At 39.9% G+C, this 17,719-nt stretch overlaps 2 protein-coding genes across 2 annotated transcripts; one reads left to right on the forward strand and one right to left on the reverse strand.

Moving 5' to 3' along the window:
• Positions 1-7,362: 7,362 nt before the first annotated feature.
• ppp2r2d (protein phosphatase 2, regulatory subunit B, delta) lies at positions 7,363-13,096 on the forward strand. The gene is made up of 10 exons (XM_063491079.1): positions 7,363-7,523; positions 7,721-7,795; positions 8,303-8,400; positions 9,496-9,661; positions 9,746-9,858; positions 9,946-10,123; positions 10,239-10,403; positions 10,659-10,828; positions 11,155-11,246; positions 11,404-13,096. Exons 1-10 carry the CDS (start codon positions 7,517-7,519, stop codon positions 11,681-11,683), a joined length of 1,344 nt encoding a protein of 447 aa, XP_063347149.1. The 5' UTR covers positions 7,363-7,516; the 3' UTR covers positions 11,684-13,096.
• A 60-nt stretch (positions 13,097-13,156) lies between these two features.
• Positions 13,157-16,759, reverse strand: bnip4 (BCL2 interacting protein 4). The gene is made up of 6 exons (XM_063491080.1): positions 16,584-16,759; positions 16,011-16,182; positions 15,820-15,880; positions 15,445-15,551; positions 15,102-15,251; positions 13,157-13,807 (listed from the first exon to the last, which is right to left on the reverse strand). The coding sequence occupies exons 1-6, from the start codon at positions 16,624-16,626 to the stop codon at positions 13,771-13,773; spliced, it is 570 nt and encodes a 189-aa protein (XP_063347150.1). The 5' UTR covers positions 16,627-16,759; the 3' UTR covers positions 13,157-13,770.
• Positions 16,760-17,719: the final 960 nt, after the last annotated feature.

The following is a 17,719-nucleotide window of genomic DNA, read 5'->3' on the forward strand; positions in this document are numbered from 1 at the left end:
AGAAATGTTAATTATGATGTCAAGACAGAGGGAGTCAAGGTGAAAGCTGCACAGCAATAGCTAAAAATAATCCATGCCAGCCAGAGTACAGTATGATCCTGCAGAGGAGTGTTACTGGCAAGGGACCTTTTTGCTGCAACAAAGAGGTGGAAAAGAGGAAGTAAATGAATTAGAGTACAAGCCAGATTTTGTCTTTGTTTCATCCACACTTGTCCTGTCCCTATTTTCCAACCTCTCCCTTTTCCTTGCTATTGGAAGTGCTGCAAATTGTATAATGCTGGTCTTTGTTCTACAGAGTCAAGCCACATGAATAGCGGTCCTGAGCACACACAAAAACACACTGACAAACTGATCATCTTAAAAAAGCAACGCCCTGGTGCTCACTTGGCCTACTTTCCACGGCAGCACTGGGACGTGGGAAGAGGAATAGAATTCAGGGGAGGATGTTCTTGCACTCTGGGAAACATTCAGTATAGCAAGTGTGATGCACATAAACATAGCCTTTGCATTGTCAACCTTAGACCGTATTTGCCCCAGATAACTAGTCCCCATGTGCTAGACTATTCTCTTTGACTTTGCAATTGAAATCCTGAGAAGATTATGCCAAAGCTAAAAGAGGCAAACTCTGGGGTGGGATTTCAATTGTCAATTCCTGTTGGATTTTATAGCATTATGACATATAGTACACCATCTGTTACGCTTCCCGTGACTAGGTCTACATCTGCACAAGTGCAGCTTATTGATGTGAACATCAGTACAACTAAGACCTGATTTTTGAATGGACAGCAATTTTCAATCACCGATATTTTTCTCCTGAACCCCGTTTAACACAGATGTATGACTAAGTAGCGGGGTCTCTAGCTTACAAAACACCAGAGCAAATTAAAAAGGTGCAGGAAAGTAACCACTCCTAACTTTAGCTAAACAGACTTCCTGGAGCGCTAGATAATCTGGGGCTTCTATGTACACCGCCTAACCAAATGTCGACATCTGTGAGGGTGTGCATAAAGAAAAGCTCCTCAGAGAAACGGGGGATAATAATCTTAGTTCCCCTCACCTTCAGCTTGCCCATAGGGGTTTAAAAGGGAGATGAAGAAATCCTATGTAAACATGCCAAGTCAAATTTTCACTTGAAATGTGACATAAAGGCAAAGGGCAACCTTGGTGCATCGCTAATGTGCTTCCACGCATGAGTTTTTCAGTGCCCCTGGATGTAAACAATTGATGTATTCAGTCTGTGGTTTGAACACTGACTCACTGTGCACACTTAGTATGTTTGAGCATCTTCTTAGCCATCACTGTACATTTAGTGCATAGGTGAAGAGCCCAAAAGAAGTCAACACAAAGCCTGTACACAATCAGAATCTCTGTACTCAATAGCTGCATGAAAGTGAGTTTTGCTCTCCTGAGAAACATACAAAGTTTGAGCATCTGTTCCATCATGTAGTCTTTGTTGAGAAATTAAATATTGAACTGATCTAGTGTACCATGAATGTTTCACTCACATAGTGATTAGACAGACTGGAGAGGCAAGACATCGCGGCACTTTACTCTCTACTTTAATATACTGTATTTGTTGGTCTTGCCTTTAAGTGTTTCACGCGCCAGATTGTGTTGTTGTTATGGAAAATGTTTTTTAATGTTGCGTCAATTATACTTAGCATGCATGTGTAACTCGACACAAAAATAAATTCATATGCATGCTACGTATGTGCACAAACGCAATCATCTTCACTCTGATAATTGCTGTATAGTGTAGTCCAGCTGAATCAATATAATTGGAAAAAAGAAAAACATAAATTAGAGTTTTGGTTTTATGATTCAATTATGAACTTGGCAGCATCTGTTTTTTCATACTTTTATGTTATTGTGAATATGGAGAAAATACTGATTGGTTTTCTTGTCGCATCTCAGAATAAAGGGCGTCTCTTTTATAGTTTCTCATCCCTTACTCCAAATCAACAATTGTCTCTCGGGAGAGTCCCAAATGATGTTTCCTGACATAAACATTTTGGATTATAATGAGCAGACCAAGCCAACGTGCAAGCAGGAGAAGGAAACAGTATCATCACAGAGATCATAAAATGGTGTCGTGAGTAGTCTTTTGTCCAGGACCATAGGAGAGTTCTGTTGCTAAAGGGAAGGACAAAAGCAGAAGGCGCCACGGGTATAAGGTTCCCCTGAGCAACAATACTGAAAGTTTCAACTTGCAGCACATGGGTGTAACTTTAACTGGAATACTGTGGATCAAAGACTCACAAACAAAGTGGGTGGAAATGCTGAAGGAGTGTCTGTGCTCAAGTGAAGGACAGGTTCACTAGAGAGAAAGCGGGAGCGACAATTTCTGAAACACAGACCAGGCAATCAAGGCTAATTACTGAGCCCGTGTTTTGTGAACTCAAAGGGCAGCGTGATTCAATTAACAAAACCGATGTGTATTATAATTCTGAAAAGCAAAATTACCTCTGTCGACAACACGCTTATTAGATATAAAACAAAAGCAAATTCAAATTAAACTGAACAGTTTTAAATGTGTTGCTGCTTCGTGCGCTTTAATAAGGAAGAGTGCACACAGTCGATTTTGTATTGCATCTCAAACATTCATTCCACACTCCTGTCTTCACCTGTCATCTTTTAGAGAGTGGGAGAATTATTCAGTTCTGCTTCTTTAAATAAAAAACACAGCCTTGAAATTTGTGAGGCTTAAGGCAATTCATCAGGTTAGATCAGTACAATGTGGATGTGTAACCTTTACACTGCACTGGAACCTGCACATACAAGTGTTATGAAAGGTCCCCGTGGCACTCTGCTCTTCTGACATGGATTTGAAGACTTGCCACTTTATTAGCTGCTAAGCCCCCACTACTTGTTCTATATAGTGGAGGCCTATGTTATGAGCTGGGATCTCATTGTCTAGCGTTATTAGAGGTAGAGTCTGCAGCGCTCTCTTGTCTCCCCTCGAGAGTAGCCTGACTGTTTGAAAGGAAGCTACAAGTGCAATTTAACCCATCTTATTTACAATATGATCTCTTACAAGGACATCATCGCAGCAAGGATTCACATATAATACATCTCTACAATGTGCTTCTTTTCTGTTTTGATTGTTTCAGGAGAGTTGTTTGACGCTCAACTGAGCCCTAAAAAGAAAAAAAATCTCTGAATGTGTCAAGTTAGAGCAGACACAAACTTTAGTCAACAACACTAGTCCGGTTTTGTATTTTTCAAAAATACTTCACATAAAATTTATGCACAACAACAAGTGTTTTCTGCTTAAAGGTCAAAAGAGTTAATACATAAAAAAGAGTGGGTATGGGGTTCTTAATGATAGCATTAACATCGTGTCTGGGAAAACAAGCTGTTTGTGATCATCACTTTTGTCACCAACGCACACACACACACACAGACACACACACCCTCCAAAATGGAAATGATCTGTTGGCACTGAATAATAAGTGCCATAGTGCCATCTAGTGCACAAATTTGCACACTGAAGAATGACAGTCCCTGTATGTAAAACATACACTACATACTGCAGCGTACATGCAAAGGTGCAGGGCTTAAGGGCTACTTGTGATTATGATAAGGGATGGTGTACTGTTTTCACTGATCGCTTGTGTGCTTCAGTGTGAGTTTCAGCTACACTAAATGACCACACTGAAAATTTCCACTCATAGGGGAAATAAACAAGGAGACAAAGGTTTGTCTTAGAAGCCAGGTCTTTGACAACCCGCGGCTGTGGCAAGCCGCAAGGATAATCTCCTTCAGACAATGAGACGATGTTGAAGGCTGTGCATGCAAATTATACTCTGCCATCTAAATTACAAAGACATACACAGACCTCAAGTCATCAGGCCTCATATCTCACTCATCTGGCCTCCTGGCTGTTAGGTTGCCAGAGGATACTATAGAGACAACAGAACAGAAATAATAAGAAAAAACACATGAGCCAAAACAAGAGTCTTGAATAATTGATTGTGTTTGTCTTTTGCTGTTTGTGTGTGTGTGTGTGTGTGTGTGTGAGAGTGTGTGTTTGAGTGAGAGAGAGAGTGTGTGTGTGTTAGGACTCAGGGTCTGGACAGAGCTTATGCCCCTGAGCAGAGCAGACACATCCACTGGCCAATGGTTTGTGTTAAAAACTGTCTGATTGACCAAATGTGGGGGAAGGGTATGTTTGTGCGTGCCGGGCAAAAATGAATGTGCATGGGTATTTATGTTCATGACTGTGTGTGTAAATTCAAAGAGAAATAGGTGAGGATAGTAGCTGCGATGTGTGTGATTTTTGGCAAACTAAACCTGGGCATGATTAGCTCATGTTGAAATCAGCGCTGGTTTTGTATTCAGTAACATGGGAATAAGATGAAGTAAAGATTTCCAGGATAACAAACGCTTTTTGTTAAACGGGCCAAGAATAGGTGTGTTGTAAGATGTTAAAAAGTCAATATACCTTCATTTTGTCTGTGCTGGTAATGAGCCATATTTTCTGGGGAAAATGGCTGCTTCTCCGGAGGCACCATGTCTACTGAATGTGGCCCTGATCCTGGATAAAACAGAAGGCTCACCAATCAATCTCTCCAGGTTGCCCACAGCCAGAGAAAGCAGCTGCACCACATGTTTGCCTTGCGCGATAGCGACAAGTTAACATACGGGCAGCACAGTAACCATCCACAAGCAGCCTCTAGCTGTCTTATAATGAATTCCCACAGGGATGGGGAACTATCAGAGTCAGTGGTGTTACTGGAGGCTCGGAATAAAGTCAACACCTCTCCTTATACCTGATGAAGCTACGGCACGGCAGCACACTCACACACACAGTCACAGCCACAACGCTCGACTCGTACAAACGTGAACATTTCGAATGCACACAACGATTAAGCTGTACGGTTTATTAAATCATAAATTAGGCTGCATTCGGGCATTACACGTTCACGCAATGATGGTGAACAGAAACTGCTTGCTTTTAATAATGCAGTCTTATCGGGACAGCAGTTTTGTTTAATTCAATGTATAACACGTTATAAAGAGACATTTTAAATTAACAAAAAATCGCCATTCAGCAATTTCTTTAATTTTTTAAAAGCCCTATTTTTCATTCTGATTTGGACATCAGTGTGGCGTCTACACCCACACACCTACTGCTTTCAAACCATGATGTGTTTGTACTGTATTCACAAAGTAATGACTGACACAGTGGTCCACTTAGTCAAACATTTAAGCAATCAAAGTACAAAACACAACAAACCCATTTGGTGCACAGGGCTCGACACGTAGAAGTCAAGGGTGTTTTAAAAGGTTTAAGCGGTTGTTAAAATAATGATGGTTTTATGAAACACTGGTGGACCATCTTTTGTTAATTTAAAGCTAAATGCCCTCACATCTACTAACTGCAAATGAGATCAATACACAAGCCGGTGCTGTAGAGTTTCTCTGGTAAACTGACATTAGTCAACTGCATTTCAGACAGCACTTTCAGAAAATGCATAAATTACACCCATTATGTATTCATGTGTGGAATAATGTTAAACTGAGTGAGCAAGAAAAGTGCAATGCAGTCCATGTAGATAGATAGATAGATAGATAGATAGATAGATAGATAGATAGATAGATAGATAGATAGATAGATAGATAGATAGATAGATAGATAGATAGATAGATAGATAGATAGATAGATAGATAGATAGATCGATCGATCGATCGATCGATCGATCGATCGATCGATAGATAGATCAAAGTATTTCCTCTGGTAGCGTTCCAGAAACTTTCAGAATCAATGCCAAGGAGTACTGCAGTTGTTCTGGTGGCAGGTGTTGACCCAACACCTTATAAGAACATTTACTTTTATATCTATATATCTATATAAATATCTCTATAGACAAATATATAGATATGTCTGTACCTGTATAGATAGTTAAATATAGATATATAGGTGTACTGAGAAAGAGAGTGAGGGAGTGAGAGAGTCTTCCTAACCTCCAGGCCTCTGCTCTGCTTCTTCCCGTGGGACTCTGTGTGAGTGATGAGACGATGTGTAGCTTGGGAGAAGGTTTTGGTGGGATTTGGCCCAGGTCTTCGAGGGTACATCGTTTTTATTCTCTTGCCACCTCCTGGACAATGTGCAGCTGCAAAAACCAAATATAAACTATGGGGAAAATATATATATATAATCAAACTTCAAGTCAGTGCAAGTGATGAGTTGGCTTCAAAAACACACGCTATGATAACTGAATAAAAACAAGCTTTAGACTATGCTTTTTCATATCTATCTTATTTGCATTTATCAACTGTGTATATATATCATCATATGTATTTAATAAAAAAAACAAATACACCATCTATAGCAGTTATTTCTGTGTGCAATGCATCACGCTGCAGACAATCTATTTAAAAAATAAATACACAGCATATTTTTTTCATTGATTCTGTGTAAAATAGCTAAAACATTATTTTGTAGCTTTAAAAAAATCACACTGAGTATTTGAAATAATATCAAATTAACCTAATATACTTTAAACCATTATCTAAGTTACCTTTGTTTGGTCATAGAAAACTGAAATTGCATGTGCAGAATTACCAGTTTTAGCCTATAAAACTAATTTAAAAGGCTCACTTACATTGTTGTGAAATTCTCTCATAGATTTAAAATCTGTATTCTTTGAGTGGCAGGCTTCTTTCTAATAACACTGGCTTGCATTTGTTTTCACTGGACTTGTCAGACTCTTTTTACCGTTATCTTCGTGAAGAAATATAACAATAGAAAAGGATACAGACTAAAATAAAGAGTGAAAACTATATAGTGGAGGCGGAGTAAACTGAATTTTCTCAGTTTTGCCGCTAGATGTCACCGATTGACCATCCAATACAGGCTGAGGTGCTACATGTTGTCACTATAATTCAAAGTGACGCTTTACTCAAAATCACACTTTGCATGTAAAATATAAAAAATAAAAATATATTTTTTAAAGCGTCAAAAAACGTTCAACATGCAAACAAAAATGTGTTTAACTCATAGGCTACTATGCAAATCATTTTAATTAAACATATTTGCTCTGTGGATATATGACTGGAAAAAATGTAGATTTTCTTAGTTGTTTTTGCATGTGTTGCTGTTTATTTCAGTCACAGTGAAAAGAACCCCGCGAGGATGTGTAAATTGTATTTGTCCTGCTCATTAGTGGGCAGCGAAATAGGATTAAAAATCCTCAATAACCATATATGTAAAACATGCAGTTCATTGAAACAAAGCTGGGTGGATATAAAATCCAGTGAAAATGCACATTTACTGATATGATGCTCAGGAGGATGGATGGAGTCAGGATGTGGCATGTGTGCATGACGTCATTTCTCCATGTACTGTGCGCCATTTTGGAAGAAAAAAAAATCACGGATAATTTCCGTGGTCTTGACAGATCTGGACCCGAGTCTTCACACTGATTGTGGATGCTATCTATCTCCCCGAGCGCGCCGCACTGGTTGATAAGGCATTGGAAGCTGTGTACAACAAGAGCTGCTAAATGAAGCAATGGCGGGTAAGCTACTTTTTAAAGGAAGGGAAAAGGATCCACCTCACTTGGTGTGTGTGATGGCCTGAATCTGCAACTTGGCTAACCAGCGTTAGCGCTGGCAAGCTAAGTTGCTAGTTGTCAAACTGTGTCACTGTCAGGTCATTATTACCGCCCGATGAAGGGCGAGCCGGAATCACACTAACCCTGGTTTCTTTTTGCAGGAGTTGCAGGAGGAAATGATTTTCAGTGGTGTTTCTCTCAAGTAAAAGGAGCGATAGATGAAGATGTTGCGGAAGGTATGTGGCTAATGTTAGCTCGGCGGCTAGGCTACAGTGGTGGGCAGCTAGCTAGGTGGTCTGATGATGGTTTTCTGTGGGATTCACTTGAGGTGCACGAGAGCTGACGGCGGATGGACGCGCGTGCTTTTTTGCAGGACTGCTCTCGTGATTAGTGTAGACCTGTTTGTGGATCAGTTGCACAAACGTCCTTTCCTTGTAGATTACTGTGTGTCGCTAGCTCGCTATGAGCTAGGTGGTGGCTAAACTATTAAAGGGGGAGCGACCGTGCCCGTGACGTCAATGTGCTGCGTCCATAAATTGTCGAGTGACATCATGCTTGTTTTCGTTCATACCTTAATGGGTGTACGTGATTTTATGTGGTTATCGGTATTTTACATTTTCTATAAGAACAGTGGGGCCAGACTTAGCCTGCAGCCCATCACAGTAGCATTCTAGCTGCCATTCCAACTACAGTGCGGAAGCTGAGCTGTGAGGTCTGATTCACACCAATTTGTGTCTTTTCAGCTGACATAATCTCAACAGTTGAGTTCAACTATTCTGGAGAGCTACTGGCAACTGGAGACAAGGGAGGCAGAGTAGTGATATTTCAGCATGAACAAGAGGTAAGGCTCACACAGCAGTAACACCGTTCCAGAAGTGAAGCCCTAAGCTGTTGTTGTATATAAATATTAAATATTCTCTGAGCAGTATTTGCTTATTAATGATCATAAAACTGACCTTACAGCCCATTGTTAGTCAGTGGCACCAGTTTAGATCATCATGCAAATGTAGTGTTTGTAAGGTTGGGGAAACCTGCACTCAGCTGAGACTGAGGAAGTCATTTGGATGAATGCCTCCCACTGAAAACGCAACATCCAGATGAGCAGAATGAGCTCTCTGGGATACACTACATATAAAAGACCAAGTTTATTGTATCCATTTCAACAATACAGTTAATATGAATTTGTCTTGTTGTGCTCATATTTACCATAAGATGCATTCATCATCGTACAGCACAGAACAATGTAATGCGTAATAAAACTACATGTAAGAACTGAAGGCTGCATGCAAATTTTAGGAAGTAAACAGTTGTCAGAAACACTGGCTAGGAACAAAGTGTGAGTGGTATTCAAACTGGATATTTTATTTATTTTGGTTTTAAGGTTAAATATTAAGGTACTAGACTATCATGGGAAGGTGTTATCTTAGTTTTTCTCAGTTTATTCATATATTTATGGAAAATATGGTAAAGTTACGATGAAAATGTGCTATTAAACATTGTTTAGGGCATTTCAAAAAGCACAATGCCATGATCATAGTGTTTCACATCAGTACTCCATAATGGAACTGTTGTGAAAAATCTACATGTGGCTCCATGATGTACTTGGTCTATGGGTTTTGGGGGTTGTCTCAGGAAGACCAACTAATGTCTACTATGCAGAATCAAATATAAGGAGTTACCCACTTGGGCACCCCACTTGTAAATAACGGAGAGGCCGAAAATGTATTTCTATTTATTTATTTTGCTTGTTGTTGATTGTGCTATTTTCTGTAATGAGCTTTTTCTTTCTTTCTTTTTTTTTACATATTTATGCAAAAATATGAACAGGTAATGATGAAATCTTGGGGTTTTTTTTGCTGTTGTTGTTTTTGTTTTTTTTAATGCCCTAAACAATACCATGATTACAGTGTTGTTTTTGTTGCGTTTTCCCCCTCAGTCTAAGAATCGTCCACACCTGCGTGGGGAGTACAACGTCTATAGCACTTTTCAGAGTCACGAGCCAGAATTTGATTATTTGAAAAGTTTAGAAATCGAGGAAAAAATTAATAAAATAAGATGGCTACCACAACAAAATGCTGCTCACTTTCTACTTTCAACAAATGGTAAGAGCTTTTTTCTCTTTTTCTTATTTGTTGATAATGAAACGCTATGTTCCCTCTCCTAAAGCCTTTCCTTTTTTTCCTCAGATAAAACTATCAAATTGTGGAAAATTAGTGAAAGAGATAAACGAGCAGAAGGTTACAATCTGAAAGACGAAGACGGACGACTCAGAGACCCCTTTAGAATCACCTCTTTACGGGTGTGTTTAGCCGTCCCTCAGACCTGCCTCATTCTGAGCATAACTCTATGTGATAACTTTTCTAAAATTGATTGTTGTACATTTCAGGTACCAGTACTGATGCCAATGGATCTCATGGTAGAAGCAAGCCCACGGAGGATCTTTGCAAATGCGCACACCTATCACATTAATTCCATTTCTGTAAATAGTGATCATGAAACTTACCTCTCTGCAGATGACCTAAGAATAAATCTATGGCACTTGGAAATCACAGACAGAAGTTTTAGTATCCTTTTTTTTTTTATATCAGAAAGCTGATTTTTAGATGTGTCTTAAAGTTTTAATAGCATTGCATCAATGTAAAATATAAGACCGCTAGCTCCTTAACAGTGTGCTAACAGATATTGTAGACATCAAGCCCGCCAACATGGAGGAACTGACAGAAGTAATCACAGCTGCTGAGTGCCATCCACATCAATGCAATGTATTTGTGTACAGCAGTAGCAAAGGAACCATCCGCCTGTGTGACATGCGAGCGGCAGCGCTCTGCGATAGGCACTCAAAGTGTAAGTACTTCTACCGTATTGTAGTGAAGCCATCGGTCTGTCTGGAAAATAGAGAATTCGAAAGTGCAGCGATTTCTGAAATTAACCTTAGTCTGACAATTTGTCTAGTTTTTTTTTTTGTTTTTTTCAAAGATGCATCTGTTACCTGTTAATCTAATTTCTTTGTCGTGATCTGTAATTCAATTAAGAGCTCATAAAGATTCATTCAAGAATTTTGAGGATTTCCCCCCTCGCCCTTTCCCTTTATTTTCTAAGTCTTTGAGGAACCAGAGGATCCCAGCAGCCGATCCTTTTTCTCTGAGATCATCTCCTCCATCTCAGACGTGAAGTTCAGTCACAGCGGACGCTATATGATGACACGTGACTACCTCTCCGTCAAAGTTTGGGACCTCAACATGGAGAACAGGCCAGTGGAGACGTATCAGGTGCTTAAACATCCTTTTCTGGGGATTCAGTTTTAAATTACATTAACACTTGTGATCTTTTCTGGGACTTGGTTTTTATTTTTTTAAAAATCAACTTTGATTAATCCTTGAAATAGTGCTTTTTCAGATATAAGTCAGAATTTTTGTCAGACTTCCTAAAGTCAGTAATAACCAAATAGGGATATGGTCTATCAAGAAATGACAGGCAAACTCCTAATAGAGGCTGATAGGTACCGGTTAGCCTTGCAACATGGATTAAATATGCAGAAGGCTATGTTTTATGTAAGAAAGCTTTGAACAGTTCCCTTTACATTGTTTCATTTCAGGTCCATGAATATCTTCGCAGTAAGCTTTGCTCTTTGTATGAAAATGACTGCATCTTTGACAAGTTTGAGTGCTGCTGGAATGGCAGTGACAGGTATGTTTCCTTCCTGCTGCAAAGGACAAGCATTTCACTCACTACTGTTTTTATAAATGTTGTTCCCGGCTTATAAGTTATATCAATCGGTGGTCAAACTTTTGGTGTTACTGGAACAAATTCAAACATTGAGTTTATTTTTTACTCTCTCCGGCAGTGCCATCATGACAGGCTCCTACAACAACTTCTTTCGAATGTTTGACCGGAACACCAGGCGGGACATCACACTGGAGGCATCCCGAGAGAGCAGCAAACCACGGGCCACACTTAAACCACGTAAAGTGTCCACCGGTGGCAAGAGGAAGAAGGACGAGATCAGCGTGGACAGCCTGGACTTCAACAAGAAGATCCTCCACACTGCCTGGCACCCCAAAGATAACGTGATAGCTGTGGCAGCCACCAACAACTTGTACATTTTCCAGGACAAAATCAACTAGAAGATTTGGGGCTCCAGAGGATAGGGCTTTTACCGTACCTGTGTAGTTAAGCCTACTACTTGTCTATCTGTATAAGAAGAAACAGCCTTGTTGTCCTCCTGGTGAAGAATTTGAAAGCACGTGTCTACTTTTTTTGCCACAGGAGGTTGATCCATAGGCCTGTTTTATTTTGAGTCTGAGCTTAGGTTGTTTTTGCCTTTGGCACCAGGGCAATCGACATGCCCCCCTGACCCAGAAAGCCCAGTTCGGGTCTAATTGACAGAACGGCACTCCCTAGAGGTCAAACTCTTGAACGTTGGTGTTTGTGTTGACATTTTAAGCCTTCATTTCACAATTTAACGACAGAACTCTTGGAAGTACTTAAAAATGACGTCTTGTCAAGGTTGTATCATCAATTCAAAGTTTTTGGGCCCTCTGAAGCACGGATGAATGGCCAATAAGCCTAACTGTAACATTCCCCCATTGGTCATGTATTCAGGCCACACAACTGGTGGAAAAGGCCATGAATTTGGAAAAGCGGACATGTTTCTCCCCCCGAACCCCACCCCTACCCCCTTCTCTTATTTTACCCCAGTCAATACGGTGACATAATTTCACTGACTGTATCTACTCAAGTACACCTTGTCATCCACATAATAAAAGAAACTAAATCTACAGACGTGTTTTTAAATTTAGAAGTATGTATTAAAACATGTTTATTGCTTTGCATGTTTTTATGTTGTAGAGAGGTGGAAAAATCTCCAGTCACACCACTGTCTATTGAGCAGATCTCAAGAAAACCTTGTTAAGGAAATACCATTCGGGGCTACCAGTTTGAGAACCACTGTTGGAGACAACCTATAACGTGTTTGTGTCAAGAGATTCAAGTTCTAGTTTTTGCTCATGTTTAGGATGCAGGCTGGAAACTACACTGCACACGATGGGGTCCAGGACAAAGGGAATCTGCAGCCTTAATACCTACTTCTATCAGTGACAGCTACAAGTTACGTCCCCCAATGTTTTACAAACCTCATGTGCATTATTTGTAAATCCTATTTTATAGTTATGTCCTCATATACTGCTGCTACACGTGGCTGTCTATGAAAACACCGAGGAGGAAATTGCACACCATACAGTTTGTGATAGAGTGCCTCGGGATCACGAGATAAGTAGGACATTAAGACAGGCCTCATACATGTGCCCTTACTCATTTATTAGGGATGTCACCCAAATTTGAACCGCATATTGCAAATGTGGATCTTATCTCTGTAGTTGTGAATGCAGAAATGAAGGTTGACTACACAAAATATACTGATGAAATTAAAAACACATAATGCATTGTCTTTGTCCATTGATTCCTAACATGGTGGCAATGTATTCACTTGTTTATTATTTTGACCAAAGTTCAATAAAATTTTAATTGTGTTCATCTGCTTTTCGCTTGCTCTGCGTCGCTGTGAATTAAATCAATTGTAACACAGTTAAGGTCATGCATACGTTTCACACTTTTAATGTTTTTTGATGATGAACATATGCCATTTCTATGCTGTTTGTTCTTTTTTTAAATCACAATTTATCATTGCACAACTAAGCAATCAGTAATGAGTGCTATTAACTATTCTAAAGATTCCCCAAAACAAATAAAACAGTCAAGTTAAATTTCTTTGAGCCATCTGCCTCCTCTAAAAACCTGCTTGCATTATTTTTTAAAAAAAGTGATTTAAGTTCAATCAAAAGAAGAAAACGCAGTGATATATATATATATATATATATATATATATATATATATATATATATATATATATATATATAGGTCCCCCCAGTGTGCGAATTTTAGGAGCAAAAAGCAGCAAAACAGTCATGTCCAGGATAGGGACTGCAGCAAGGAGAAGTGGACTGGCCACTGCTGTGTTCAGAGGTTTACACCCAAAAAACAGCAATGACTGATCCCTCAACTCTCCACACTGCTGTGGGAAATGTGGAACACTGAATTAAACTGGATCATGTCACATGGCTACTACATTTCCCTTGATCATTAGAAGGTCCCGTTTTAAGGCATGCCAAGATGGTTGCATGACGTTGATGCGGTAGTGCCAAGCGCCACGATCCTATTTAGGATGTGTTAGGCGCCTTCCAATATATATCCTACCAGGAAAGAAGAAAACAAGAGAAATTAAGATGTTGCTTTAAAACATAAACACAACTGACTAGATGTATCTACTGAAATAGTTTTTTAACCAGGTAAAATGCAAACTCAATGACCACCAAATTAGGTACAACTTTTCAGCCAATGGCAGCAACTCAAAACATTTAGGCATGTAGACATGGCCCAGATGACCTGCTGAATTTCAAAACGAGCAACAGAATGGAGAAGGTGACTCAAGGGAATTTGAACGTGGCATGGCTATTGGTGCCAGATAGGCTGATCTAAATGTTTCAGAATCTGCTGATCAAGTAGGATTTTCCAACACAGCCATCTCTAGGGTTTACAGAAAACGGCCTGAAAAAGAAAAACTTGAACAGCAGTTCTCTGGTTGAATATGCCTTATTGATGCCAGAGGAGTATGGCCAAACTGCCTCAAGCTGATGGCGAGGCAACAGTAACTCAAATAACAACTCATTACAAGCAAGGTATGCAGAAGCGCTGCCTCTCCAGCTTAGAATGGGAAACTAAGGTTTTAATTTGCATTTGCTCATCAAAACTGGACATTAAAAACAAATTGGAAAAACATTTGTTATAAAACAGAATTTTTCTATAAACAACATGAAAGATCCATCCTGTAGTTTTCAGGCTGGTGGTAGTGGCACTGTAATGGCATGGGGGATATTTTCTTGGCACACTTTGAGCCCCTTCATACCAGCGGAGCATCACTGATATGGACCAAAATCTCTGAAGAACATTTCCACCAATCTGTTTAAGGTGTACCTAATGAGGTGGCCAGTGAGTTTATGTGGTAGTTTTTTAATGCAAAAGTCCAAAATAAGATGTGTTGAAATAATGCTCTATAGAATAATAACCACAGGCTAAATAAAGACAATTATATTCTCTGTCATTTTGAAGTTGATATACTTCAGGGAGTATCTCACCTAAACCTATTAAATGTCAGACACTGAGCTGGACTGCTGTTTATCCAGTCAGGCATTGTTCTAAACATCATTATGTTTTTTGTTTGTTTGTTTTTTACATATATTTCAGTGTTTTGTTGTGATGACACTGTCGTTTTTCTATCCTGCAAATGTTAAGAGATTATTGATTGGTCATTATTTAATATACAAATACCATTTTTAAGTGCATGTAAAATGATCCCAATATTTATGTGAAAATAGAATACATCAGGTCTAGTGGGTCAACAGTTTCTGCAGCAACTCAAGAGGTTCCCGTACAGTGTTTTTAGTTTTCACATACTGCCTGAGTTAAAGATTAGATGATGATGCTTACCCTAAGCCAACAGCGAGTATGTGGGAAATGATAAATGATGGAAGGAAAAGCTTCAGAAAGTCAGAAGAGAGAAAGCCTCCCTTCTTCATGACGCTGGTTTTCCTGATGCTGAGAGAGGTTGAGCGCTTAGGGTGCTTCAGCAGGAACTCCCTACAGAGCGACACATTAATTTTTCATTGTTCTGAATACATTAAAATCAAGTGAGTGCCAGTTTAATGTCACACCGGCACCTTTGCTCACACAGACATCATTCCAAATTCTATGAATCACAATTACAAATCATGGCATGTAATAATTATAGTTGGGGTAAAAGATTATCTCTAATTGTGATATGACTACTTACTTTGGTGGACTGTTCTCAGGTCGGCTAGACCAGTCCCAGATCCAGTCAGCATTTTTCTTCATCAGGTTCTCAACTTCCCGTATTCTCTCTTGGAAATCTTCATCTGACTAAAAGGTGGAAAACAAGAATTAAAAATAATAATAATAATAAAATTATGTCACAATACATTTAGCTTTAACAAGGGTATGAATAATGCATAAACATAAAACTATATATAAAGAAAACAGATTGTTTTCAACTTGTCTAAGCAGGAAAAGCCCGACTCAGCTGTTAAGTAAGGACCTCCTTTAAGTGGAACGCCATTATAATTAAGAATACTTTCCCTTGCCTGCTATAACATGTCCAAATTTCTGCTGTGAGAAAGGCTTAATGTACCTGTGAGCTGTTCCCCTCTGAGCCTTTCCACAGAAGAAGCGGGGTCTGTGCTCTGCGTGGGCTGTTGTGAAGAAGAACAAGAAGGAGAAGAAAACACATAAGGGAAACTCAGCTCACGACTTCTTCATATTACTCAACAAACAGAGGAAAAACATGAACTGCTCTTCCCCCTTCTGCCCACCCCCACCAACCTGTTGCACTGAGAGCTTCCTCTGGAGCTGCTCCTGCCTGATTCGTGCTGTGCTTCTAGCAACATTTTCTCCATGTCGGCTGCCAGGCTGGATGAGGGAATTTGCTCCTGGCTTCCTTGTTGACTGGCACTTTGGGAGCCATTCCCACTGAAATGCAGCTCAACCCAGGAACCTTAAATCAAATGCAAAGTCTTTAAACATGAATCCTGGTTATCCAGTACTACATCACAGGCCTATCTCGGCTAGGATGGGAATGCAGTCTCTGCGCATAGAGGAACAATAACCAAATGAGGACTGTTCTTAGCTTGTAGGCATTTTCATCGTGGCAACACTGCAGATTAGCCTTAATAACTGACCAGAACCATGGCCTACCCTGTATAGCTGTGTCTACACGTCTTATAGGTATATAAATCAATGTGGAGTTGAGATTCAATCTCGCTATTTAGCCAAACACCCCTATCGACTGGCTTTTCACGTGGTCAGGCTAGGTGACGTTATTTACTCGTGGTGTTTAACTATCGTCTACCGCTAACAACAACACTGGCAAATATATATTTGGCGTAAATACTTCACCTTGCAGACTCTCGTCAGAGGAAGCGTCCACCGGTAGTGACATTGCAGCGGTATAATGCAGTCTCCGCAGGTTTAAAGGCCTATATATCAGCGAAATGGTGGCGAAATGCCTGCAAGCAGCTGGAGCTCCAACTACCACAATAACAATGACGCAACATTGTGTTTATCTAAAATGTGATTGGCTCGGAAAGGAGAGCACGCGCGCCACGCTCTCCCTGCGTGTTGCTCATGCGCGTTCACGCCCGCATACAAGGACACGGTTTATGACCCACCTCGATAAACACGTATCCGAGTTATTTGTGAAAATGTTATGCAAGCAGCGCTACAGAGAAAATGTGCTTATGTCAGCTGACTGTGTCTCACATTTTTGGTTTAACCTTCACTGCAGCAGTTATACACATCTGTCTGCAGAGGGCAGTCATAACTAGGATGACCAGATCCCCCCCCTATCCCACAGCTTCAGACAATGTCCCACATTTTGACTTGTTCTGCAGGATATGCACTTTTCTAAAGTCTGGCTTTTACCCTTTGTATATGAAGTGAAGGCTTTTTTATTATAGTCAGAAGAAGGTCATCCGGTATAATGCCATACTCAAAAGGGAAATTTACAAGTCACCAAAAAGTCACATGCTTTGCAGAAGGTGTTTCTACACCAATCTGCATTTTATAATTAATCTACGGCTTTCTTCTATAGGGTGCCTTTTGTTTTGTCTCCCTTCCCTCACCCTCTACTGCTCGTGGCAGATGACTGCCCCTCCCTGAGCCTGTTCCTGCCAAATGGGAGTTTTTCCATCCCACTGTCGCCAACCTGCTCGTAGGAGGTTGTCGGATTCTAACTTGAAAGTTACACAACTTCATAGTGTAAAACTCATAATCAATGATCTTTACTCTTGCATGACTGTGTGTCAGTTCCATAGTCTAGCAACCTAATTAAATTAATGCTAACTCGTTTGTACAGTTATTCTTTCAACCAACAATTGAATAACAACATGCTGTTTGGGAACAGTTAGACATATATTATACTGTATTTATTGTTCACAGTTTCTTCAACAGGCTAGTCCAAATCTACAATCTCAAATTTGGGACTTGCAAATACAATTATGTTTGTGGACATGGAAATTAGTTTGGCTCATTAT

This window comes from Pelmatolapia mariae, linkage group LG13 (genome assembly GCF_036321145.2).
Source record: "Pelmatolapia mariae isolate MD_Pm_ZW linkage group LG13, Pm_UMD_F_2, whole genome shotgun sequence".
Taxonomy (NCBI): Eukaryota; Metazoa; Chordata; class Actinopteri; order Cichliformes; family Cichlidae; genus Pelmatolapia; species Pelmatolapia mariae.